Source organism: Mustela erminea, chromosome 18, assembly GCF_009829155.1.
Source record: "Mustela erminea isolate mMusErm1 chromosome 18, mMusErm1.Pri, whole genome shotgun sequence".
Classification (NCBI taxonomy): Eukaryota; Metazoa; Chordata; class Mammalia; order Carnivora; family Mustelidae; genus Mustela; species Mustela erminea.
Window position 1 is genome coordinate 44,826,582 of NC_045631.1, and position 27,676 is coordinate 44,854,257.

The 27,676-nt window shown below is 38.6% G+C and overlaps 1 protein-coding gene across 2 annotated transcripts in view; it reads right to left on the reverse strand.

The window, feature by feature from the left end:
- Positions 1-27,676, reverse strand: part of NSF (N-ethylmaleimide sensitive factor, vesicle fusing ATPase) — a 150,629-nt gene that overhangs the window by 88,563 nt on the left and 34,390 nt on the right. For both annotated transcript variants that reach the window (XM_032320088.1, XM_032320087.1), the window contains exons 5-8: positions 18,763-18,929; positions 15,633-15,740; positions 15,083-15,158; positions 12,250-12,405 (exon numbers count right to left, since the gene is read on the reverse strand). In XM_032320088.1, the coding sequence (XP_032175979.1) occupies positions 12,250-12,405; positions 15,083-15,158; positions 15,633-15,740; positions 18,763-18,929 (507 nt within the window). The remainder of the gene's footprint in view (positions 1-12,249; positions 12,406-15,082; positions 15,159-15,632; positions 15,741-18,762; positions 18,930-27,676) is intronic.

Consider the following 27,676-nt stretch of genomic DNA (forward strand, 5'->3'; position numbering starts at 1 on the left):
CAATCCTTTTGAGCAAATGTCATACCTTGACAGCAGCAATAGAGAACAGAAAGCAAAGAGGCTACAAGCGAAAGGGGGCAAAATACTGTCTGAGAATGGACTGGAAAATTAAGGTAATAAATGTAATAAGGTCTTTTATTCTGTTTCTAGCTATCCTTCTAGATGATCTTTTCCTTCAAATTCTTACATGAGTTGTCAAAAACAGAATTATTCAACTTACAAGTTCAACCCATTCAACTTTATAAAAATTCGCTTTTAAATAAAATGAAGACAAGGATTTAATCTTTTGTCTACAGTGAAAAACTATCATCCTTCTCTCCTCGTGAGGACACAGTATCCCACCTGGAACCATTGCCACTTATAAGACAAATCTGAATTTTGGACACCTGAGTTCTGTCATTTATTAGCACATCTTGGCAACCTTTTCCACCCAGAGAAAGAAGAGCTTACAGAGAATCTGTAACTCAAGCAAAGGGCATCTTCTCTATCTCCCTTGGTCTAAGCTCATCATAGCCACAACTGTTGCCTAAATAAGGAGTTACAGAAGAAGCCAAGTAATCAGGTGGCCAACAGAAAAGCAAAAAAGAATCAATCAATAGAAGTCTTGTAGAAAAAGTTCAGCAACACAGGAAAAGTGTCAGGCAAAAAAGTAGCTGTGGATCAGCATAGAGATGTCCCTGGAATGCACTAATAAGCAGCAGTCTGGATAATTCTCCTGAGTATATCTGAGATTTGACTGAATGTATCTGTGTGGCTTGCCAGCATTCTAATTATAGGTTTATGCTGTAGTAACCATTCATTATCAAAAGGCTCTTAAGTCTTGCTAAGTTTTCTCCCTCATGACAGGATTCTAGGTCGATTTTTTAAAAATCAAAGCACTTCCAAAAAAAATTACATCATTGTGGATAAGTTCGAGTAAATACATGTATAAACGGTAGAGAAGTTCAAGCTACAGATGTATGTATCTTTATATATCAATTTTCAGTCACTCTGGAATAGGAACAGAACTCAAACTATCACCTGCCCAGAGAAAAGATACCATGTGAGAGCCTGAGGTGTTAATGAAGAAGTCAAAGCCACATGTACGGGAAATCTTTTGAGTGCTGAATACATTACCTACAGTAACTTTCAATGTCAAATTTTACACCATTAAGAAAATGGTATATGGCAGGGATTTACTGCCGTCTACTCTAACTTCTTTGAAAAACCTGAAAGAACATTGTGTTATTTAAAAAACAAAGCAAAACCCACATTTCTTGCAGGTTCTTTAAAAAAATTATAAACATATAATCAAAGGTATATTGGTCCAAGTAACAAGTCATATGGAACTCTAAGAAAAGTCTCGTTAGAATCACGGTAGAAGTACTCTCACGGTAGAAATACTCTTAGAAATAATCCTGTGTTAAGTTCTGGGCACCTTTTTGCTAACATTATCCCTAATTCTTTCTTCCACCTCCCTTCCACCAGTATCCTATCAAGATAGTCTTTTTTCTAAGCCAGTATTCACATGGAAGAAACTGACAAGATTTATACAAGTCGTAGAGCATTTACCAACTCCTCTCTGATGGAATGTGATAAAAAGTAAATATAAATCAGCCAAAGTATGAGTTCACAAATAAAGAAAAAATATTTCTAAGTGTCCCCTTGACTACCTTATCAACAAACACTATTCAAAATAGGCAATTACCAAACATTACAAGAGGATAATCTAAGGCGTTAACTACCTTCAATAGCAACAAAAGTTTAAGATAAGGAGACAGATCTATAAACATTTGACTAAAGGCAATGATTAAAGATTTTTGCCTCTTACAGAGCTGTAAGAGTACCTTAGGCAACGGAGTCATCACACCAACCAGCCACCTCTATGGAGCGTTTGGTAGTGAGGATGAACAGGAGCGGGATAAAAAGATGGTGAAAGGCACCCGGGGGGTACAGAGGAAAGGGACAGTAGCGTGACCCATCAGAGGAACTGGAATAGGACAGGCTGGCTGGAACCCAGGGCATGGGGGAGGGACAAAGGCCGCAGGAAAAGGGGAAGTTAGGCAGGGGCCAGGACACATAGGGTTGATAAACCAAGCAGGGAGTTGAGGAGAGCGAAGGAGAGTTTTAACCAGCGGAGTGACAGGATCAGACTTGCCTTTTCATAAAAATCGCTCCAGCTACACTGTGAAGAATGGACTGGAGAATAGCAAGGCTGAAGGCCTGGGGAGCCATGCAGGCAAGGGGTCCTGATGAAGGGAATGGCAGGGCGGTGCGGGGACGGACAGACTGGACAGGTCTGAGATGGTGAGAAACTGTAGCACTGACTGGGAAGAGGAAGGGAGGAAGAGAGGAGAGTTCAAGAAGGTGCCCACTTTTTTGGCCAGAGCACTGCCTGAGACAGAAAACGGGAGCAGGAGCACGTTTAGGGAGGATGGAGCCGGCAGCTGAATAAATTCAATTTTGAACTTATTTGTGTGATCATGAGATAGACAACAGGTTATACTGATAAAAATCCGGAGCTTTAAGCAGACGGAGATAAAATATGCATATTTGAGAGTCGATGGCATAAAGATACTAACTGCAGCTATGGAAATGGATGTGATAAATTCTACACAGAACAATCTCAGAGTGAGGAAAAGAGATCTAAGACAGAGTCCTGAAGAACGCCAGCATTTTTAAAGGACACAGACACAACCCCTCAATACAGACAGCCAGAGGTAGACGGAAAATCAGAAACCCTTGGAGTGAGAGAAACCAAGTAAAAAGGATATTTCAAGAAAGAGTGGTCTAAATAAATAAAATCTTTAAAAAAAAAAAAAGGCGGCACCTGGGTGGCTCAGTAGGTTAAGCCTCTGCCTTCGGCTCAGGTCATGATCTCAGGGTCCTGGGATCAAGTCCCCATTGGGCTCTCTGCTTGGCCAGGAGTCTGCTTCCTCCTCTCTCTCTCTGCCTGCCTCTCTGCCTACTTGTGATCTCTCTCTGTCAAATAAATAAATAAAATCTTTAAAAAAAAGAAAAGAAAAGAAAGAGTGGTCAACGGAGATTGAACTAGCCTTCCTAAATACAAGTATCAGTAATTCTTCCTGTCTTCAGTTCAGGTTCTAGCTTCTCCTCATGGTAATGAAAAGATATACAATGATATTCTCCAATCCCCCCAAACTAGGTCCTCCTGGTTTTCTCATTTCTAACATTTGCTCAGTGAGACCCGACTTCTCCCCTCCAACTCTGTCACCCACAATCAGTAATCACCAAATTCTGCCAATCTCATCTCTGTAACATTTTTTGTGTCTTTTCTTCCTGTTCCAGCTCCACTGCCACCACCCCAATACAGGTTCTAAGGACCACACAAATGGAGAATCTACTGGTCTCCCAAGCTACGCAGTCTTCCACCTCTTCTCTAGAGTAATCCATTCACACAGAATAACCAATTAACTATTCTAAAACATTCACTTCGTCTTATTCCACTGCTAAAAATTCTCCGATTCCTCATTATAATCATTTGTTCAGAAATTTCATTCATTTAGGGGCGCATGGCTGGCTCATTGGTAGATCATGCAACTCTTGACTTGGGGTTGTGAGTTCAAGTCCCACATGGCATGCAGAGTTACTTAAAAATAAAATCTTTTTTAAAAAGTTTCATTCATTTAGCAAATATTTACGTAGGGCAATACTTCTCAAACTATCTATGCTAAGGCCCAGTTTTTTTCCTTCAAAGTTTCTAATCAATATTTTTGCAAAATACAATAAAAAACATTGTGCTAATATAAAATTGTTAAAAAAAAAAAAGTTTCGGGGTGCCTGGGTGGCTCAGTGGATTAAGCCGCTGCCTTCGGCTCGGGTCATGATCTCAGTGTCCTGGGATCGAGCCCCGCATCGGGCTCTTTGCTCAGCGGGAGCCTGCTTCTCTCTCTCTCTCTGCCTGACTCTCCGCCTACTTGTGATTTCTCTCTCTGTCAAAAAAAAAAAAAAAAGTTTCTAAAATCTTATTCTGTTTCAATATTTATCTCATCTTGGACTGGTAACAATGGTTCATGGTCCAGCAATGGTCTGTAGGCCACATTCCAAACAGCCCTGATATTGATAACACGTTGCTAAAAAGACGCTATGACTGTGCCTTCAAAGGTCTTAGAGCAGTGTTTCTCAATGCAGGGCAATTCTGACATTCAGGCAAAATACTTTCGATCACTACACAGAGGGAAGGAGGCAGGGAACTACTGGCATTGAGTGGATAGAGGCCAGAGACAGTGCTAAACAGCCTACAACAAACAGGACCAGGCCTTTCTCCCAACAAAGAATTATCCAAAATGTCAAAAATGCTGAGGTTGAGAAACTCCCCCTTATGAGTGTAATACAAATGAAAAATTATAGGGTATTAAGAAGAGAGCTACACTTTAAGTATATACAAGGTACGGAGGAAGCATAGAAGAAGCACTGGAGTCTGTCCTGAAGGTCAAAGAGGTTTAGTATTTACAAAAAAAAGAGAGAGAGAGAGAGAGAAGTCCTCATCTCCCAATTCATCACTTTCCACATACAACCCCAATCTAACTTCTAAATCTAATTTCCTGCTTCTTCCAACAACAGCTCTGCTAGACTGGTCTAAGCTGTGAATTCTACACCTTGCTGAGTCTGTCGCTCTTCCCAGCGCATGGACAACCGTCCTTTTTTCCTCCTATCCAAATTCATTCAGCATTCAGGGCCTCATTCAAGCTCCACATCCTCCATGAAGTCTTCGGGGATTCTCTCTCCTAAAATTGCTATAGGACTTTTCACTATACTGCTCGTTTGGCACTTTACCATATACTGACTTCTGATATCACTTGTTAGGTTATGGTGCTTAACTTCTAAGTGATTATTTAATTTTAGCATTAATGTTCCATCTCTGAGTTCACTTAAGACAAAGCTTCCAGATACACCCATAGCAATCACTTCCTTCCCGTATTAATGATACCATAGGTACCGAAAAACACACGAAGAAAGTGGACTAGACTTATTAGTAAGTATTAGATAGACATTACAGTCCTACAACCAATGCTTTATGTCTTTGAGCTCATGATAATTCGAATGGATCTGGTTACTAGAAACATAGTTTATTTATAAAACCTTAGTGTTGGGACGCCTGGGTGGCTTAGTTGATTGGACGACTGCCTATGGCTCAGGTCATGATCCTGGAGCCCTGGGATCGAGTCCCACATCGGGCTCCCAGCTCCACGGGGAGTCTGCTTCTCCCTCTGACCTTCTCGTTCATGCTCTCTCTCACTGTGTCTCTCTCAAATAAATAAATAAAATCTTTTAAAAAAATAAAATAAAACCTTAGTGTTACAGAAACTTCCTTCCTTCTCATACATTGAGCACTTATACTTCTTCTCCAGGCCAAGAGAAGTCCACCGATTTTTGTCACATTTAAGTCCCAGAAAATCTGCCAGAAATAAGAAAATTTAAAAATCTCAATTGGGACAGTTTCTCTGCTCAAATTTTAAAGCCCAAACAGATGAAGAGATCTTTACATTTTTAGTCAATATTCTCCTGCCGTATTTGGAAATACTCTCAGATTTCCAAAATCTGAGATTTTGGAAAAGGCCACTAATCTCAGAAAGAACAAGGGTAAGAGGAAAGGGGGTGAGGAGGAGACAGAAGAGAAGGAGGAGGAACAGGGAGAAAGAGGAAGATGAAGAAGCAGGTGGTTTAATTCATTAGCAGAGACAGAGAGGCTGGAAAAGTTTAAACAGTTAGAAAGTTGTCTTATCTGATACCTAAATGCAGAAGTCTGACATCCGCAGTGTATTTTCTGAATGCTTAATTATACTGGTGTGTGGGCAATGGCGGGGGGCATGAGGCCAGACCTACAGACCTTCAGGGTTTCGGTTAACTCCTCTCTTCTGTCCCACCCTCCTAGGCTGTCATGTCTAAGTTCCCAGAACCTTTCTATATGGCAAACTTGGCAAATTTCTTTGAGAATTAATTTAGGGAGAAAGGAAAAAGTGGCACTTATTTACTCATCATAAAACATTCTTTGACCTAAACTTCAGGGCTTCCTTGACTCCCTGATTCTTTCCATCTCTCCAGTACCTGGAGAAACAGCTGAAAAATCAAAATTTGGAACCAGACGTCCTACTTCCAACCACAGCTCAGCCACTTACTTGCTGGACAAACTAAGTAAGTCACTTCCTTCTCCTCCTTCAAGGGTTCCTGAATCAAGAGAACCAAGTTCTAGTCCTAGTTCTGCCTGTGACTTGCTTAGTGATCTTGGGCCATAGTTTCTGCATCTGCAAAGGGAAGCCAAGTGCTTACACTAGATCACCAAGGGCGATTTTGCCCCCCAAGGGCCATGTTGGCAGTCTTTGGAGATATTTGTGATTCTCACCACTAGGAGTGGGGAGAGAGCCACTGGCATCTAGTAGGCAGAGGCCAGAGATGCCGCTAAACATCCTACAATGCACAGGACAGTCAGTGCCTCACACCCAATAATGATCAGGCCCTAAAATGTCTATGATGCCACAGTTGAAAAACCCTCAGCTCTAACTCCCTCAAAAACCACCTCAGAAGCCCCAAGAAGTGGGGTTGAGAAGGCCCATTTTAGCAGCTTTAAAGGACAGGCTTTCATGACAGAAGAACAATGTAAGTGTTAAGCGTACGGCCGCTGAGGCCAGACTGCCTGGGTTCAAATCTGACTCCGCCATTCCCTAGTTATACGTCTTGGACTAGTCACTCAACCTTTTGAGATTCAGTTCCCTTCTCCATATGGGGGTGATCCAGTACCTACCTGATAAGGTTGTTGTGAGAATTAAATAAGTCAACCTATGTAAAGCAGTTAGATCAGCACCTGGCACTACAGGAGCATTAGCCACCGTTGTCATCGACATCATCATCGCCAGTCTCAACACGGGAGTAACAAGGGAAGAAATACCCACCACTTTACGTCAGGAGTTGCAGGAGCTGGATTCCTTGGCAGAATGGTGTAAGGACCGAGCAAACTCAAGCACAGGTCCTCACACATCACAATGCCTGCTCTCCCTCAAGTCCCTGTGTCCCACGCTCTCCCCTCTTAGGCTTCCACAGCTGAGTAAAGGCCCAGATGCAAATGCAGGGAGTACAGACTACTTATACCCATTAATATAAGGCAGAAAAGTAATAGGAGGAAGTAGTTTGTTACATATCAGGAAACTGGTTTTCTCTTTTCAGTGGAAAAGGACAGGTGCTTCTGAGTCCCCTCTGTCAAGGGTTACCACCAAAGTCGGGGGGGGGGTTCCCCTTACCCCTGTGCTCTTCTCCACGGAAACCTCATGAAGGACATGGGACACACCTGTTCTCACGTTCCCTTGCTTTGCTGACAGTGAAGCCACCACAAAAAAGAGCCTGTGAAACAAGGCTTTTGGTTGTTTTCTTAACTACACAAGTAGAAATCTAAGATCACAGTAAAACATTCAGATGCAGAAATACAGAGAGTAAAAGAACAAAAATCTCCCTGTATTTCCCAACCTAACCTCCCTTCCACATAAGTAAACAATTTTTTTTTCAATTTAATGCATTTTACTTTCAGTTTATATATATATATATATATATATATATATATATATATACACACACATACACATATACATATCTTATTAATACATCTCTATATAGTAGGAGCTGTAGCATTTTAAGACCCATTTCGCTGTGTTCCATAGCAAGGCTAAGAGCATGCAGTGTAGTTTAATTACTTCCTTACTGCTGGCCATTTAGGTTCAAACTTAGACTAGTGACTCAATTATGGACACGTAACTGACCTGTAGTTTCCAGCAAACCTAATCCATTAGCTTAGACTCAACAGACAGCTCTGCCTCCTCGAAAGATTTATTTCTAGGAGTTTATCTATTAATAAAAAATGCTGACTGAATTTACATATGGTTTGACTCTGAGATATGAGACAGCTACATTTTTTCTGCTCCAATATAAGTAAATTTCACGTACAAAATTAAAACCAATAAAAGAATTAATTCAAGGTTAAAAATTCTAACTTACTTTAAAAAAAGTACCTATAATATTTTTTTAGGGTGTTTGCTTTAGCTCTAAATCCTGTTCTAGAGATTTTTGGAAATCACATGGTCATAAGCCATTTCTTCTTCTAGTTTAAAAAAAAAAAAAAACTTGACAAATTTCCCAACATAAAGTTGGAATTAGTAAATTAGTAAGTTATTACTGCTTCCTATTCAAGCATCATCTATAAGTACTTGGTGGTAAAGCAGAAGAGGGAGTTCTGCATCTCTAACTAGTGAGCCACTGCTTTCTTTTCCTTTCCTAATAAATTACAGGCAGACTTGAACAGATGTCAGGTTGGCATTCAAAACCTAAAATATAGCTGAAAAGCAAGTTATGACTAATACAAGGAAAAAAAGATGAATGTCAGAAAGCTTCATTTTTTTTTCTTTTTTTCAAATTTCAGATAAGCTCTTTAGCCTTAGGGCTCCTTTTACAGAGCCCTGGAGTTCGGCTAGATGTCTTAACCCCCATTTAAATTGCAATCTCCCCTCATGAGTGGGGGTGTGAAAATGCATCTTAAGAGTGTCAGTGTTTATGTTAATCTGAGCAAGAACTCTCGCTCTCCCCAATATGGCGCATACAAAACCTCAGTGCCCTTTCTTCCACGTATTTTATTTGCACTGTTCTTAGCGTGTGAAAGATGTCTGCCTGCCACTGAGCGGCTCCTTATCTTCTCGGCGCTCTACGCCTAAGAGTAACTGCAGTTCCCCTTACGGTATCAGAAAAGAGTTGCTTTCCTCTAGAATTTCAAAAGAAATCTTAAAATACAGATTGAACATGGGCTTAGAGAGGGAGGCCTGGAGAAAGGGGACCAAAAGGAGTCTGTTTCCAAGAAAGGAGGGGGCACAAGAGCTCACAGAGGCTCTCTTCCCCACTAGGTAGCCTGGATCTCGGCAAGGTATAGCGCCCCCGAAAGGCAGTGTGAGGCTGGAGGCCTTCAGTCTGCACACCCGTTCCTTCCAGCTCTAAGATGGGTAACTTCTGCCAAAGCCCCTTTCCTTGGCTACATGTAAACCCAGTCCCAAAACGACATCAAGAGGTGCTAATTCTTTAACAATCATTCCACTGTCCTTTGAAGAGGATTTTTTGGTGGGTCTTTTTGTCCTGGCATTTACAGCTTACAGGTAATTGGAGAGATGCTGAAAAATGAAGTTTCTTTACAGAATGTCTAGCTTTGCCAACAAAAGAGCCACGACAAGAACTGAGGTACTTGATCAATTAATGACCCGCAACACTCTCCATAAAACCGCCTGCCAGGGAGAAAAGCACAGTGACTGAACACAAGTACACACGCTGCCACCTGACTGAGCTAGAGGACCACCATCGGCTGCTGAGGTCATTCACTGTGACTTAGAGACACCGGTTTGTGATGCCCACGCCTCTACCCTGGGATTCGGACGGAGCTCCTAGGACACTGACTGCATGTGCGTGACCTTACCTGACCTCGAACGTTCCTGTGACACTGTGCGCCTCTGGTCAGCCCTTTGGTCTTCATACCCCTCACCAGCAACAGTTTGCACATTTCTAAACTACATCCTCAATGGTGAAAAGGAATATGAAGTTTTATGGGCAAAAGGAAAGAACTCTTACCTAGAAGCAAAATTGTCACTCATTGAACACAATGAGAGAAAAGAATTATAAACTGATCACTCTGTGAACTTGCAACTTTGATATACGGGTAAAGAGATCCATTTAGTTAAGATTCCTACTAACAAAGCAGACATAACTCTAGACTCCATGGTAAACACCACCATTTGGTCTCAAACCAAAAGTAAAAAAGTTCTCTGCTTAACACAAAACAAAACAGCTCCATAACCTACATAAATTATTCTTTTCTAATCACTATTTTTTCAATTTTAATTGATTTAAACAATCATACCCAGTGTCTAATCAGATCCCCAACCACAGATGTTTAGCTATTTAGTTAATAAAGAGTGAGGAAAAAATTAGACAATTTTGTTCCCACCTGGCAGAGTAAAAGAACATAGGTATATATAAAAGGAACTTGCACAGGGTCATTTTATATTCTATCCAAATGTAGCAATCTGTAGTTTTATATACCTTTACCAAAACCTAATGGGAATTTTATAACTACACTGTTCTTAGACTGTAATGAGGTATTCTACTATGTAATTCCCCCAAAATTCAAAGGAAAAAAGAAGACTCTAATGGAAAACGGGGAAAGATACATGTATAGCAAGAGATTTATTTCCCAGCCATTTTACTATAAAAATGAGCTTCATTCAGAATAAAGAAAATAATGCCTTTCAATTTAGCCCAAAAGCAAAAGTAGTTTTATACTTTTTGTCTTTTAAATCAAATTGGTAGCATGTATCTTGACGGCAAAAAGCCATAAAGATAAAAAAAAAATTATTTAAAGAACAGAATTCATTTTTTGTCCAATTAGTGTAAAAGTATTAGAAAAATAAGTCCACAAAAAAGGTTCTAGATAGTAGCCCTCACAAACAAAATTCAAATCCATGGTTCTTAGTCAAAAAACATGATGACAATAACAAAAAGCCAACTACTATAATTTAACTAATTTCAATATGACTGCAGAAACACAGATTAAATTCACTCAAAAATTCCAAATCTGTTTTGATTGAATTCCAAGCTCTCCAACAGCTGGCAAAGTCACAAGTTGACCAATATGAGTTTTGCTCCTTTTTGTATCATCTACCCAACTGCAGACAGAGACCCTAATGAGCAGGGTTTGCATAATGCACAAACAGAAAATGCATATCTAAATAAGTGAATCCTTGATCGCTTCCAAAAACTGTGAGAAAATATTTATAATGCAGCTTATAGCAGAAGCCATTATTTTTCTACTTGTTGGCTGGATAATATAAATGTTCGAAGAAACAGAATCATTAGACTCTGCATAGAGCTCAGTCGTGAAAACCAGTGAAAAATGTGCCATAAGAATAACAGAACATTTAAAATCAACCTTTTATCTCTCCTGATACCCAAAATATATGCAAACAATATTTCCATGTCTTGATCAAAAAGCTTTATGGACTTACGGTGCTTCAAAATACACAGTACCAAGACAGTGAATTACCACATTTTTTACTGTGTTCCAAATTAAAATTCTGTTTTTTATGGACTTGGCCTTTGTTATCTTTCAGATAAAAAAGTCTGTTATTGCCATCTCAAGGTGTATAAAACTCAGGTGATGAGGGTCTCTGTCATTTTCTCTTAATCCAACTCCAAACTCGACCTTTACCCAGAGAACAGGTGTGTGCTGTGCCTGTAATTTATCAGAGTGAAGGGCCAGGCAGAAAGGCTACCAACAATAGGCGGCTAATAGAACCAAGCACTTACTGCCTAGAAAGCAGTTCTTTTCCCTACCATACTTTTATCTGCCAGTAGCAATGGAAAGATAAAGAATGATGGAGGTGAAGGGAGTAATATATTCATATTCCTTCAGGTTTTTTTAAGATACTGTTTTTATACTAACAGTCTGCCAGAAGCTATTATGTTATAAATTCCTTTCTCAGAAATTCTGTTGCACACATTCCAATTCAACCTATGATATGGATATGAAAACAGTCATGACAGCATTTCCACTATAGCAAATCAAGCCACTTCACACAACGATAAATTAAATAAACCTTCAAGAAGGAAATGATAAATGAAAATAGCACATTTTTTATATGCCAACTATATGGAAACTCCCATGTATATCCTGCATTTGTCTTCTTGGATCAAACTTATCTAATTGAAAAACATGCCAAGAATCCATTTACTAGGTATGAAGATGTACTAATCGGGTAATACAACAGCACAATAAAAAGAGGCCGTAGCTAACATAAGAACAATGCCCACAGTCTAACAGATAATGACGATGCAGCAGCGTAAATCTTAGACCCACAGTGGCTCTTTAGAGTCCGGTGAAATTCCTAAATGTGTCTTATAGAAAAACATTCATAAATAAATAAATAAAATGAAATTCCTAAATATGTCCATACACATATTTAAATTAATAAATAAATTAATAAGATAAAGTAGCCACAAATATTTCTACTTCCCCCAACACTAAAATGTAATTTTAAATATTCTAATACTTCAAAAAATTTTTTGAACATTTTTTAAAAAGAAAAAATTAGAACACAAAAATACACTAGCATGTCTGAAAAATAATTTCAAAATGTTATTTTAAAAAAACACTTCATGGCATTCTTTTCTTTTCATTTTTTTTTTTTTTAACAATACAAGATTTTATCAAATTTTCCTTTTTAAACTCACCCATCTGCTCCACAATCTCTGGAGGAAATACTCGGGACGCAAACGCTCGTCGAAAAATATCTGAAAACTCCTTGTCCAGACCTCCTATTCCCATTTTTTCAAAGTTCCAGTCAGGATTGATGATAGATTGGCGATTTTCCTTGGTTTTCGCTTTGCCTATGTCAAACAAAGGTAATCAAATGTGAAACAAGAATTTCATGACTAGGTGAAAAAAGACAGAAATCGCTGGGCGCTCTTAATGCATAAAGAGAAGCTATCATCCTATGCAAAGATGAACATGCTTTTAGCTGGTTTTCTAATAAGAAGAATGAGTTTTGCTATGTTAACTAGTTGTGTGGACCCACTCAGGGCCAATAAAACATTTCTAAAATGTCTAAACTCATGCAGTAGTCCATCTGTAATCAATCCGTGGAGACTGGTCTTATTAACCTCTAATCCTAACCAAGTTAACTAACTCGGCTGATGAAAGCAAACACCATGTGTACATCTGATGAAGACAACACTAGTTGCTAGAAATGCAACTGAAATCTAGCAATCCCTCAAGGTTCCTGAAGCAAGTAGATTTCAAAATACATGTATTTATCTAGATTAAGTTTATAAACCCCTTAGCCTGAAAAGATGCACTGAGTAAGTCTGATGTCATTTGTTTTTTCCCCCACTTGCACACAGAAGTCTAAAATTATCCTAAGGTCTTAATGATTTCAAAATTAACATTTCCTAATTTTCAAAGATAAAAACAATCTAACTTAAATGTCATAGTGCCACCTAAAGTAACTCAAGAGAACCACATTAGCCATCTCAAAAACAATAAAAGTGCCTTAATACACTCTACGATAAACAAAAAATAAAGTGATACAGTTTTTTTTTAATTAGGGAAGAAAACGTCACATTAGAAAAAGTTTACCTAGTTGATGATTTTATGGTTAGGGTTTTGTGGACTCATTTCCTTTATGAAGCTATGAAAAATATATTTCTTACACTCTACTGCCCTCTTGTGGGCATGTTAAATCAATACACAATTTTATTTATCAATGGAAAAAAGCCCATCAATCTCACCTTTGCACAACTTAGAAATACCCACATTGTATGAAAGTCATGCAACTCCCTTAAGATAAGATACCTTAACAAATGGTGTATGAAAGGTGTGTGAAATACAAAGAAATCTTTTCAGAAATGTACTGGATCAATAATAGGAGATTCTGAAAAATCTGATCTCCATAAGACAACATACATAATCATTAAAAATTATATTGTTGAGGTGTATTAAGAGGCTTGAAATATGTTAAGCAACAAAATGAATTATAAAACATTATGAAAATAAAATAAAATTTTAAGATTTTAGAGTGTGTGAGTTGTTCTTGAGTGAATATCAGTAATTTATAAAACAAATATTTTATTGCAAAATTAAGAAAAAAACAGCAAAGAGGGAATGATAATTTATGGATCAATAAAAAAGGTCACATATTTGAAAGTGAATAACCTTGGAAATAATGGTATACAACCAGTGAAAATCCTCTGCTTTGTACTTGGGAAGATATCAGCACAGTGAAAATCACCCTGAATCGGAATTACCATACAGGCATCATCATTCTGGTTGAGTTACTTTTCTTAGAGTCCAGTCTGCGTTACCTAACAGACAAGAGTAGGACTGAGCTATGAATCTGTGGAAAGACTTTCCTTACCTGCACATTCACCATTTAACTCAGTCACTAATAGAAATGATGCTAATGTCATATTTAACACACCACCAAGTGAGGGGCAGTCTACAAATAACTAACCAGTTCCCAATGTGCATACAGACACGTTATGCACCAAGGTGTATGAAGACAGTGGAAGCCTAAGGAACTGTCAGGGACCAGAGAAGACTATGGAAACTAAACAACTAAATGCAATGTGAGATTCTGAATCAGATCCTAGAACAGAAAGGACATAATGAAAAAACTAGTGAAACCCAAATAAAATCTGTAGGTTAGTTAGTAGCGACATAGCCATGTTAACTTAGTTTGGGTAACTGTACTATGATTATTTGAGATGTTAACACCAAAGAAGCTGGCGAAACATACAGGACCTCTCTGAACTATTTTTGCAAATCTTCCGTAAGCCTGAACTGATCTCAAAAATAGAAGTTTAAAAATTAGGGGCAACTGGGTGGCTCAGTTGGCTAACTGTCAGTTGGCTAACTGCCTTCAGCTCAGGTCATGATCCCTGGGTCCTGGGATCGAGGCCCACACCCGGCTTCCTGCTCAGTAGGGGAGTCTGCTTCTCTCCCTCTCCGTCTGCTCCTTCTTGTGTGCTCTCCCAAATAAATAAATAAAATCTTAAAAAAAAGTTTAAAATTAATTTTATTCTGTATTTTCTTCCAGATTTTTAGTGTGATTACTAGGAATTTAAAAATTACACATAGAGCCCACATTCTGTTTTTAATGGACAATGATGACCTAGTGAAGGTTTAAACTTTATTTTTTTAAAGAGTTATTTATTTATTTATTTGAGAGAAAGAGAGAGAGCGAGCCCAAGCAGGGGAAGCAGGAAACAGAGGCGGAGAGAGAAGCAGGCTCCCTGTGGAGCAGAGAGCCTGGTGCAGGGCTCGATCCCAGGGCCCAGAGATCATGACCTGAGCTGAAGGCAGATGAGTAACTAACTGAGCCACCAGGTGCCCCAAACTTTTTATCTGTATTGGCACATCAGACAGTGATGAAATACTGCGTGATTTCGTGATAACCCTTCTCAACAGATTCTCCTCCCAGACTTGAAAATCACGGTAGCTGAGTCACATATGATAACAGAGATCGTCCCACTTTATTCAGACTTTTCTAAAAATTGCAAATCTTACCAATAAGATTAAGTGATGAATTTTCTGCTTTTTCAAATGCAACTTGACTGTTTCCAACAACCAGTCCTACTTCAATCTATATAGAAAGACAATAATTAGTAGTTAGCCTAAGAGTGAACTTCTGGACTTCTCATAGCAAGGCCAAAAATGAAGGGGAAGTAAGATCTCTTTGAGCAAAGCAAGTCTTCCAAACTATCATCTAAATTCCCTTCATTTTTGTCCTAACCACCTTCTACTATTTCTACTTAATTTCAATGCATGTATCTTTTGAAAATGCCTGACTTACAGTTATTATTTATGTACAATAATTATCTGCATTCAACCAGATTACAAGTACACATACAAACTTCAAATTACTATTAAGTCTGCAGTTAAGTGTAATTCACACTATACTTTGATAAGTGTTAGCTATAAAAGCAATGTTTTCTCCCTACTACCTAAAAAGAAAGAGTACATACAATGAAAGAAAACACTGAGCATGAGAATGGCTAGAAATGTTAAATTAATCTTCGCAATTCACATCACAGAGATTATTAGAAATAAAACATACCTTCTGTCTTTTACCTGTCGCAGGCTCTCCCTTCAAGATGCTAGGATCCATGGCTTCAATGTCCTTTACCAGCAAACCAAAAAGCTTTTCGTTGAAGCTAAACACAAGCTATGTCAAAAAGAGATAAGGGGAGAAAAATCACTTCGTGATATAATGGCGGGATTCTCACATCATCACCAGTGTTTTCCAAATGCAGGGAAGGCAGCTTTCTTCTGTATATCCCTCTCGAATCTGCTCCACAGGCAAACGACTCACACAGGCAATGAGAGGAAAAGGGAACTAACACTGACTATCTTCATGTGCCAAACAAACACTACAGGATGTCCTATACTTAACAGTCACGAACTCTCTTGGAAACAGGTAGTCTTCCACAGTCTTACTAGCAGGGGAGCTGAGATCCAGAGAGGGCCTAAGCAACGGAAGCCAGAGTCCTAGCCAATGACAGTGCCAGGATTCAAGCGTGGGTCCTGGGTCCATAACTCGAAGATTCATGCCTTTCTACCACCAATACAAATCCCTGCCATACCAGTTCACAGACAGCTTCTCAATGCTCATTCATTCACCGAGTATTTACTGAGCGCCTTCTACAACCTAGGCCCTCTCTGCTGGGATGTACGATAACGACAGCAGGCAAAGCTGACCGCCAATCCTGCCACTACTCATCACTACAAATGGGAATCGATACAAGAACAGTGATTTGGAGTGAGATATTTATTTCTTCTCTGGAGGATTTTTCTCTCATGGGTTTATAGACATCTGCATGTTACTGGGTTTTAAATGATTACAAATACCAAAGCATCTTCTATTAAAGTAGTAATGTTAAAGGAAAGGGTAAAAAAACAATGACGTTTAGGTAAGCAATTTCAGCATCATTATTCATCAAAAAGTATAGGGGTCCAGAAGGAGTACAGCACAGCTCAAAAAGCAATGGACAGGTGGTCACCAAATGATCAGCAGACTGTCACCTGGGGGAACCTCCCTGGACCATCTAATCTCAAGCAGCAACCATGCTGGTTCTCCAGCACATTGTCTCATTTTACTTACATGAAAATACTTAACAGTGCATGGCAGTTCTTCCTTTTTTTTTGTCTTTCCCAACTAGAAAGTAAGCTCTGTAAGAATAGGAAATGAGTGTATTTTGTTCTGAGCTGCTGGGACTAAAATAGTAGCTGAAACATACTAGGTTATCCAGTAAGTATTTGTTCAATTAATTAACTGTTCGGTTAACTAATGGGTTCTTGTCTCAGCTATGGCTGTGGCTGTGTAGCCATGGGCAAATCATTTACCTTCTCTGAATTTAAAAATTACTCATTTGCAAAATGAGGAGGTTAGACAAGATAACCTCTGAGGGGGGAAAAAAAAGATAAACTCTGAGGTTCATCCCAATTCTAATACTCTTAAAAATAATAATAAGTGCAGGGACACCTGGGTGGCTCAGTGGGTTAAAGCCTCTGCCTTTGGCTCAGGTCATGATCTCAGGGTCCTGGGATTGAGCCCTGCATTGGGCTCTCTGCTCAGCAGGAAGCCTGCTTCCCTCCCTCTCTCTGCCTGCCTCTGCCTACTTGTGATCTCTGTCTGTCAAATAAATAAATAAAATCTTTAAAAAAAATAAAAAATATATAAATGCACTATAACCCTTTTCTATCACTGACTCAGTTTCACTTGTGAAAGTTTGATTATCATAACATAGGGATTATCCAGATGCCTGGTCTTGTTCTTCCAGATTTATGCCATTACACTTAGATGAGAGAATCCAAAGAAGTGACACTCCTTTCATCCAAAAGCTAGTTCTTTCTACCACTTCTCTCACTGCCTGTTCCACATACTCCCCCAGATGACAGCCTGCAAGGACAGTCCAGGTAAGTCACTAGAGATCAGAATGCCATAAGCAGCGATTCACAAACTTTTTGGTTTCAGGGTCTCTTTACATTCCTAAAAACTTTTGAGAATCCCCAAAGAGCCTTTGTTTAAATGGATTACATCCACTGGTGTTCACTAAAGTAAAAATTAGAACAAGAAACTTAAAATGTATTTGTTAATATAAAAATGACAATAAATTTACTATGTGTGAACATAAATGACATATTTTTAACTTATTAAAAAAGAACACCAATTTCCAAAATAAAAAACGAAAATGGAAACAGAGGCACTGTCACATTTTTACAAATCTCTTTAATGTCTTGGTTAAAGGAAGATAGCTGGACCCTCTCATCTGCTTTAACAGTCAGTGTGCCAATGAGCTAGCACACATCACATAGTTTGCAGATCTCCATCGTACATTCATGAAGGAATAAGAGGAAAAAGAGACATAACATCTTGGCATTTTTATGAAAATAATTTTGACTTTGCAAACCCCCTGAAAGAGTTTCAGGGATCCCCCGGAGGCCTCTGGACCACACTTTGAGAACTACTGGTATGGAGCTATGAATGAAAGGAGGAAGGAGTTAGAAACAATTAAGAAAAGTCACAAAGCTGGAGAAAAAGTCATGATGAGGTCAAAAGAGAAATGATTGTTTACACATTCAAACAAGCAGCAAATATGAACTCACACAGCTTTTTAAGTAAAATTATAAAAGAACAGAATTTCTTCCTAGGATGTTAACAATATATTAACTGAAGTCCAGAAAAAAAGGCAAGATCAGCATATCAGTTTTAAGGATAAAAAAATCTAGGCTTCAGATGTTCCATGAAAAACCTGAAAATATATACACCTAATTGTCTTAAGATTCTCAAGTTAGTTCACAATCAAAGAATTAAGAATGACTTTTCTAAAGAAATATCAGTAAAAGAGAAAGCCATCTGAGACAAATGTATGTCCCACATGAATGTCCCACAAAAAGAAAAGTAAGAAATCTGAGACATATAAGTTTGTGGTGTTTCCAAATCCACAGAGGAAAGAGTTGCTATAATTAAATATGACACTGTAACCCTAAAAGCTACTATAGAATTTTTCTGACTGGACTCAGAGGTTCAGTAAACAAATCTCCATCACTTTTTATCACTCAACTGGATATATCTGTCCATATATGAAGCTCCTCCCAATTTCTAAAAAGCAGAATTATTATTTTAGACAACTACAGGGGTTGGAATGCCTATTAAGTGGGAGGAATGAAAGAAAATTCAAAACCACCTGCTGTCCCACTGAGAACGCCTGGTTGTTGAACTGCTGAATGAATTCTGCTGCCATCTTGTCAGTATCATAAGGGTTGGAGTCAATGCTCTTTTTCTGCAGGAAATCAATCTCGATGGTCATTGTGCCAATGCATTGTTTCGCCTTGTCAAATGTATATAAGGACACTAGGGGGAAAAAGAAGAAGCATTTTTAAAACCTCAAGGACACCAAATACTTGCTGTGCTGTGGTAATTACAAGTTTCACATAAATGAAGCTTAAAAGAATTCGACCAAAAGGGGGTTTTCCATGGCCGTCACTAGAGGGAGACACAGGCAGAGATTGAAGAAAATAATAGAACCACTGAAGTCTTGCTCCCCTCTGAATTAGGACATACTGAACAGCACTCTCCCTCTACTTTTATCCCTCACCGGACTCTCACAGGAAATCACAGCTCTTCCCACACGGTCTCTGCATCTTCCTCCTTCTCATTTAACAGAGGACAAAATGACAGCATGGGAAGTACCAGCGGAGTTGACATAGCATGCTGCTTTCAAACAAGATTTTTGTTTGACACAAGCAAGAGCTACTGTGAGAAGTGTGTGGACTCTATTGCCCTACCAAGTAGGTGTGTAGGACCCCTCCCACCCAAAAAAGGCTTGAGAAACAATATTTACTAGGCGGATTTGCTCCAGAGCAACTTAGAGTTTGACATTTCTTTTTTAATACTACAAGAATATTTACTGAGCACCTACTATAGTCAGCAAACTACAGTAAGTACTCCATGCACAACATGCAAAAGAAGGCAAGAACCATGTTTTTAACTCATCTTTGTATGAACAGCACATAACAGCAAAAAACCTAATCTCCATGCTATTAATAAAGTAGGCAAGACAAAGGAATTTTGGAGTTGAAGTCTTTGTTTCAAAAGATTCTGTTAGGGGTCACCTAGGTGGCTCAGTCAGTTAAACATCTGCCTTCAGCTCAGGTCATGATCCCAGGGTCCTGGGATCGAGCACTGCATTGGGCTCCCTGCTCAGTGTGGAGGAGGGAGGTAGCTAGCTTCTCCCTCTCCTCCTGGCTTGTGTTTGCTCATGCTCACTGTCACTATCTTTGTCTCTTTCAAATAAATAAATAAAATCTCAAAAAAAAAAAGATTCTAAGTAAATCATCTAGCTTTCTGCGTCTTGATTTGTCACATCTGTAAAACAAGAAGATGGAAGTATATAAACCTTTGTTTCTTCCATACCCGAAATTCTGTTCTAAACTTATTTCTTTTTTTTTTTTTTTAAAGATTTTATTTATTTGACAGAGAGAGATCACAAGTAGGCAGAGAGGCAGGCAGAGAGAGAGAGAGGAGGAAACAGGCTCCCTGCTGAGCAGAGAGCCCGATGCGGGACTCGATCCCAGGACCCTGAGATCATGACCTGAGCCGAAGGCAGCGGCTTAACCCACTGAGCCACCCAGGCGCCCTAAACTTATTTCTTATAATCTAGTCACAGTTGAGTTATATGTAAAGATTTTCTACAAATTCTCTGAATGAAATTGCCTGTATAATCATATTTTAATTATTTTGGTTTGCCATTGTAAAGGGGGATACACATAAAGATAAACATTTTCAAAAGCAAGTTAACTAAGAAAGCCAGGGTACAGAATAGAAAATTCACTGAAGATCAAAGAATAAGTTCAAATCTCAACTGAAAGTTTCAATAGACTTTCTTGCCTCCACTTCTGGGTGCTTTGTTCTGTCTTAACATTTTCTAGAAAGTAAAGGTTACACATTAAGTAATTTTCATAAGCAAGAGAGCCTATTTCCTCATATAGTGAAGATAAGTACAGAATGAAATATTTATGTAAAAATGAGCAACTTGGTGCAGCAATTCCATTTCCAGGTGTCTGTACCAAAATGACTCCTGAACAATTATCTAAAAAGAGATCTATAGAGAGGTTCCTTGCAGCATTATTTGTAACAAACACTGAAAAACACTGATCAAATAGGGGAATGAGGAATAAAATGTGGCCTATTCAGAATGTGTAATACTGTACAGCAATGAAAATTAAAACTTCATATATATTTAATTGTATAATTATAAATTATATTGTATGTATATGTATAATTTAAATGTTAAAATATGTATAATTTAAATGTATAAAAGACGGATAGACTATTAAAATATAATATTGAGTAAAAAACCATACTGCAGATTCATACAACATGATACCATTCTGTGCATTAAAGACTGAAAAACAATTCTATAATGTCATGATGTGTACTTATGTATGTGTGTATTTACATATACACAAACACCTATATGTGTATATACATGTGTGTATCATTTGTGTATCAAGAAACTTGAGGGGCGCCTGGGTGGCTCCGTGGGTTAAAGCCTCTGCCTTCAGCTCAGGTCATGGTCCCAGGGTCCTGGGATCGAGCCCCGCATCGGGCTCTCTGCTCAGCAGGGAACCTGCTTCCTCCTCTCTCTCTGCCTGCTTCTCTGCCTGCTTGTGATCTCTGTCTGTCAGATAAATGAATAAAATCTTTAAAAAAAAAAAAAAAAGAAAAAAAGAAAAAGAAACTTGAATAAGTGTATTAAAATATTATTGCTGACTACAGTTTTCTTTTTTTTTTTTTAAGATTTTATTTATTTATTAGACACACAGAGAGAGATTATGAGTAGCCAGAGCAGCAGGTAGAGAGAGGGGGAAGAGGGCTCCCTACTGAGCAGAGAGCCAGATGCAGAGCTTGATCTCAGGACCCTGAGATCATGACCTAAGCCAAAGCCAGAGGCTTAACCCACTGAGCCACCCAGGCCCCCCCAGATTACAGTTTTCAAATGTGCTTTAATTTAAGGTCAGTTTTCCTAAATAGAAAAGACCAAGCTGTTACAATTTCAAATTCAGCGGGCAGTACCATGGACAGTACCACGGAGAGCAACACAGGCAGCACCATGGTCAGCACCACTGTCAGCCCCAAAGGGACAAATGCCCTAAAGGTTTCATACAGGAGCAAAGAAGGGCTATAAGGTTGAGAATTTTTCTTATTTTATGATTAATAGAAATCTAATGCCAAAGACTAATAAAAATTATTTTTATAAGCAAAGAATGATATAGGCAGTCCCTTGAATAAACAGATATTACAATGAAAGGTATATATACTCTAATGGTCAAAAACGTGTTAACTGGACATCAGTCTGTAATACCTTTTTTTTTTTATTTGACAGACAGAGATCACAAGTAGGCAGAGAGGCAGGGGGAAGCAGGCTCCCTGCTGAGCAAAGAGCCCAATGCAGGGCTCGATCCCAGGACCCTAAGATCATGACCTGAGCCGAAGGCAGAGGCTTAACCCACTGAGCCGTCCAGGCGCCCCCAGTCTGTAATACTTAAATATGAAAATGATTCTTCTATAAGAGTCCTTCACACTAAGATTACTGACTTGACTAAAAAAAATTCTTACCTTACAGACAAAACTCCTTTTCAGAATCTTTGAATTAGCACTCCCCTTCATACCACATGTCCTATCCTATCTGTGCCCACATTGCTACTTACACTGAAACCGCTTTCTTCCTTTATGGCCATAGCATCCACAACACTCAGGCCCCCAGACTCTTCACTGCCTCAAGCTACCTCTACCTTAGTCCCACCTAAGCACTTAGTTTTATAATTTGGCTCCTTGTCTGTCTGATTCACTTTAAAAAAATTATTTTTTAAGGTATTTTTTTATTTTTTTATTTTTTAAGATTTATTTATTTATTTATCCGACAGACAGAGATCACAAGTAGGCAGAGAGGCAGGCAAAGAAAGAGAGAGGAAAGCAGGCTCCTTGCTGAGCAGAGAGCCTGATGCGGGACTTGATCCCAGGACCCTGAGATCATGACCTGAGCCGAAGGCAGCGGCTTAACCCACTGAGCCACCCAGGCGCCCTAAGGTATTTTTTTAAAGTAATCTCTACACCCAACATGGGGCTCAAAACCACAACGTCATGATTAAGAGTCACGTGCCCTAATAACTGACCCATCAGGGGCCCTGTTTGATTTGCCTTTTAAAGAACTGACTTTACAATCAAGACAACCATTTCTGGTAGCAGATGAATGCTTTAAACACAATTTAAGTAACAAAACACATTTCTCAGCTCATCAAGACTTATAATCTTGAATTTTCATACCTTTTCATAACAGACTTTATCTATATTAAAGGTTAAATTTAGGCACTCTTTTAACTATATTTAGAAAAATAAGTTTTGGGCTCCTGGGTGGGTCAGTGGGTGAAGCCTCTGCCTTTGGCTCGGGTCATGATCTCTGGGTTCTGGGATCGAGTCCCACATCGGGCTCTTTGCTTAGCAGGGAGTCTATTCCTCCTCTCTCTCTCTCTCTGCCTGCCTCTGTGCCTACTTATGATCTCTCTCTGTCAAATAAATAAATAGAAAAAAGAAAAAAAAGTTTGAAGAAGAAACCTATCTACATATACACTTATTTTCCCACTAGATTTAATAAGCATACATTTTTATTTCTGCCAATGTCTATAAACAAGGAACCCTGGTTTCATGCACTGACCTACTTCACTCTAGTGCTGAACTCCTTTGCTGTCTCAGCTTCTCACCAGGCTTCAGGTGAGGGAATTAGAGTTAACAGAATCAGTTATGTCATTGTTTCTCAAAATGTGGCTAAGGAATCACTTAACAGTGAGTGTTAAAAACAAAGATTCATGAATCAGACTTCTCAAGGAGAGGGCCTGAGAATTTTTTTTTTTTTTTTTTTAAACAAACTCTCCAGGTGTTTCTCCCAGGCAAGCGTGGAAAGCACTAATTATGCAAATCTCTCCACCAACTACCCATATCTAAAGTAATTTCCTTTACTTCCACCCCCAATCAAAAAATTCTAGCCCTCATCTTATTTCCACAAAGGAAACAAAAAGCCACCTAAAGATAACCCCAATATGCAATTCCGGCTAACTAAAAAAAAGTTCCCCCAAAAATTGAAAAAACAACTCCACAAATTTATTATTAAAAGAAAAAAATTTATAACAAAATACTGCATTATTTCAGCTAATAAAGTTTCTTCCCCCTAAAAATTAACCATGAACTAGAAAAAAATATATATGTATATAATATCAATTTAAACTGAACTAAATACCCTCATACAACTATGTAGACATATAACAAAACATCTACTATCAGAAGATCAAAATGTAAAAACACAAGTAGACAAAAGAATGCAATTAGAGTTTATGAAGCTCCAGAATAAAACTGAAGAAAAAGATAAAACTATTTCAGAGTGAATAATAAATTACAAAGTGCCATGAGGAGAGGAGATTCAAATTAATATTTAGTAAAAGGCAGCAAAAGAAGAAGAAAACAACCAGATAACAAAATAAGATTCAAAACATTTTTTAAAGAACAAAGGGTCCTGGGATGGAGCCCTTCATTAGACTCCCTGCTCAGCAGGAAGCCCGCTTCTCTCTCTCCAACTCCCCCTGCTTGTGTTCCCTCTCTCACTGTCTCTTTGGCTCAGGTCATGATCTCAGGGTCATGAGATAGAACATGGGTCAGGCTCCACACTTAGTGCTAAATCTGCTTGCGATTCTCTCTCCTCTCTGCCCCTACCCCTGGCGCTCTCTCTCTCTCTCTTTCTCTAATAAATAAAATCTTTTTAAAAAAAAATCTTAACGACTGAGCCACCCAGGCACCCCCATAACTGTTATATTTTTCATGTGGATTGTGGCTGCTAGCATCATGAAGTGTCCTTCTTTGTATTGTTTAATGTGTTGTAAATTATACTTTGATGTCAGGATCACAAACCTTGCTTTCTTACTGTTTTTAATTTGCTCAGTATATCTTTGCCCATTTCTTTCCATTTAGCCTTTTTTAATCTCTGTGTTTTAGATGTGTCTGCGGTATACAGTGTAGAGATGGGATTTGCTTTATGAGCTAACCTGAAATGTAATAGGTTTATTAAGCCCATTCACAGATCTCAGTTCTGTTATTTTCTACAAATCTTTACATATAACTCAACTGTGACTAGATTATAAGAAATAAGTTTAGAACAGAATTTAGGGTATGGAAGAAACAAAGGTTTATATAGTTCCATCTTCTTGTTTTACAGATGTGACAAATCAAGACACAGAAAGCTAGATGATTTACTTAGAATCTTTTTTTTTTTTTTTGAGATTTTATTTACTTATTTGAGAGAGACAAAGATAGTGACAGTGAGCATGAGCGAACACAAGCCAGGAGGAGAGGGAGAAGCTACTACCCCCCCCACACTGAGCAGGGAGCCCAATGCAGTGTTCCTTAAGGCTGGGTGGCTCAGTGGGTTAAAGCCTCTGCCTTTGGCTCAGGTCATGATCCCAGGGTCCTGGGATCGAGCCCTGCATCAGGCTCTCTGCTTAGCAGAGAGCTTCCCCTCCTTCTCTCTCTGCCTGCCTCTCTGCCTGCTTGTGATCGCTGTCTGTCAAATAAATAAATAAATAAACCTAAAGAAAGAAAGAAAGAAAGAAAGAAAGAAAGAAAGAAAGAAAGAAAGAAAGAAAGAAAGAAATTTTAAAATCTTTTTTAAAAAAGAACAAAGAAAAAACAGAAGGCGAAAGGGCGAGGTAGAAAATAATCATGAACTGTCATATAAGCAACAGATGAGAGTCAAAGGATGTCACTTAGAATAGTTTTTGAAAAGGTCAAGAAAAAAAAAAGAGGGAACTAAGGGACTATGAGACATATAAATGCAAAAGTAATCACTAAAACAAAAATATAAACACTCTTAAATACCAAAATAAAAATTTTTAAATAGCAAAGATGACATACCGAATAGAGAAACACAACTAAAATGCAAAATAACAGAACTGAGATCTGTGAATGGGCTTAATAAACCTATTACATTTCAGGTTAGCTCATAAAGCAAATCCCATCTCTACACTGTATACCGCAGACACATCTAAAACACAGAGATTAAAAAAGGCTAAATGGAAAGAAATGGGCAAAGATACACTGAGCAAATTAAAAACAGTAAGAAAGCAAGGTTTGTGATCCTGACATCAAAGTATAATTTACAACACATTAAACAATACAAAGAAGGACACTTCATGATGGAGCAGCCACAATCCACATTAAAAATATAACAGTTATGGGGGTGCCTGGGTGGCTCAGTCGTTAAGCAGCTGCCTTTGACTCAGGTCATGATCCCAGGGTCCTGGGATCAAACCACCCATCAGGCTCCCTGCTCAGTGGGAAGCCCGCTTCTCCCTCTCCCACTCCCCTTTCTTGTGTTCCCTCTCTCACTGTGTCTCTCTCTGTCAAATAAATAAATAAAATCTTTTTAAAAAATAAGTTATGAATATCTACATACCAAATAACACAGAAACTACTATGTAAAATAGAAACTACAGGAGATGCAAGGAAAAATAGAAAAACACTAAGATTTTAACACACCACTCTCAGTGCAAAACAGGGCGAATGACCACCAATAATAAAAATATAGAAGGTCTGAATGGTACTATCAGTAAAGCAGAGCTTTCGATTATACATCAAACACTACACCCTGATAACAGAGAATATACCTTCTTCTCAGTGCACATTCTTTCTCTGCATGTGGGTGTGTGTGTATGCACATGTGAGATGAAAATGCCTGAGATCTAGGGGCACCTGGGTGGCTCAGTGGGTTAAGCCTCTGCCTTCAGCTCAGATCATGATCTTGGGGCGCTGGGATCAAGCCCCACATCAGCCTCTCTGCTCAGGAGGGATCCTGCTTCCCCCTCTCTCTCTGCCTGTCTCTCTGCCTGCTTGTGATCTCTCCCTCTGTCAAATAAATAAATAAAATCTTTAAAAAATAATAAAAATTAAAAAAATAAAAAATGCCTGAGATCTACCCTCTTCTCAAAGTTTAGTATACAATGTAATATTGTTAAATAGTCACTATGCTGCACATTGCTCTCCAGAACTTATAACTGAAACTTTGTACCCTTTGACCAAACAATTCCCCATCTTATAAGTGTTTTCTTCAAAAATATCATCATCATGAAAGGAAAACAAAAAAGCTGAGGATCTGAGAAATGACAGCTAAGGACAACACACGGTCCTGAACTGGATCCTACACTGAGAGGGGGGAAAGGCTGTAAAGGAAATAACTGGGACAATTACCAAAACTGAATCACGGACTACAGAAGAAAGCTTCAATGTTTAATTATATTAATGTTTCATTTCCTGAATTCAGTTACTGTAAGACTGCATCTTGGTTCTCTGGAAATACACAATAAAGTATTAGCTGTAAAGAGGAATGATTTCTGCAATGTAAGCTCAAATGGTTCAAAATGTGTGTATGAAGGAATGTGTGTAGAGAGAGAAAATGCATTTTTAAAAATATGATAATTGGTAAATCTGGGTAAAAGTAGTATATAGGGATTCTCTTATTTTGGCAAACTTTTCTTAAATATGAAATTTTTTAGGCTTTAAAAGCAGGCAGAAAGGGGCATCTGGGAGGCTTTGAGTTGAGCGTCAGACTCTTGACTTCAGCTCAGGTCATGATCTCAGGGTCATGGCACTGAGCCCCAGGTCCAGCTCTGAGCTCATAGAGGAGTCTGCTTGAAGATTCTCTCCCTCTGCCCCTCCCCCCATTCATGCACGTGCTCTCTCTCTAAAATAAATCTTTAAAATATTTTTTAAAAAGAAAAGCAAGCATAAAAAAACTTGAGTCAATTATACTTGCTCCTTCTTTCCTTCTCCTGCTGTACCCATGAGGTTGACATGAAACTATCTGACAAGAAGATTCATACCCCATTTTCTAAATTTGCCACAGTGCCTAACAGACAATGCCAGTTTTTGCTTATTAGCTTCTTGGCTTAGAATCCACAAGCAGCTTAGTCTTTTTTTATACCTGAAGTCATAAGCTGCTTTCCATGCCCTTCCCCAGTGAACTATGATGACTTGATACACACTTCATTTAAAAAAAG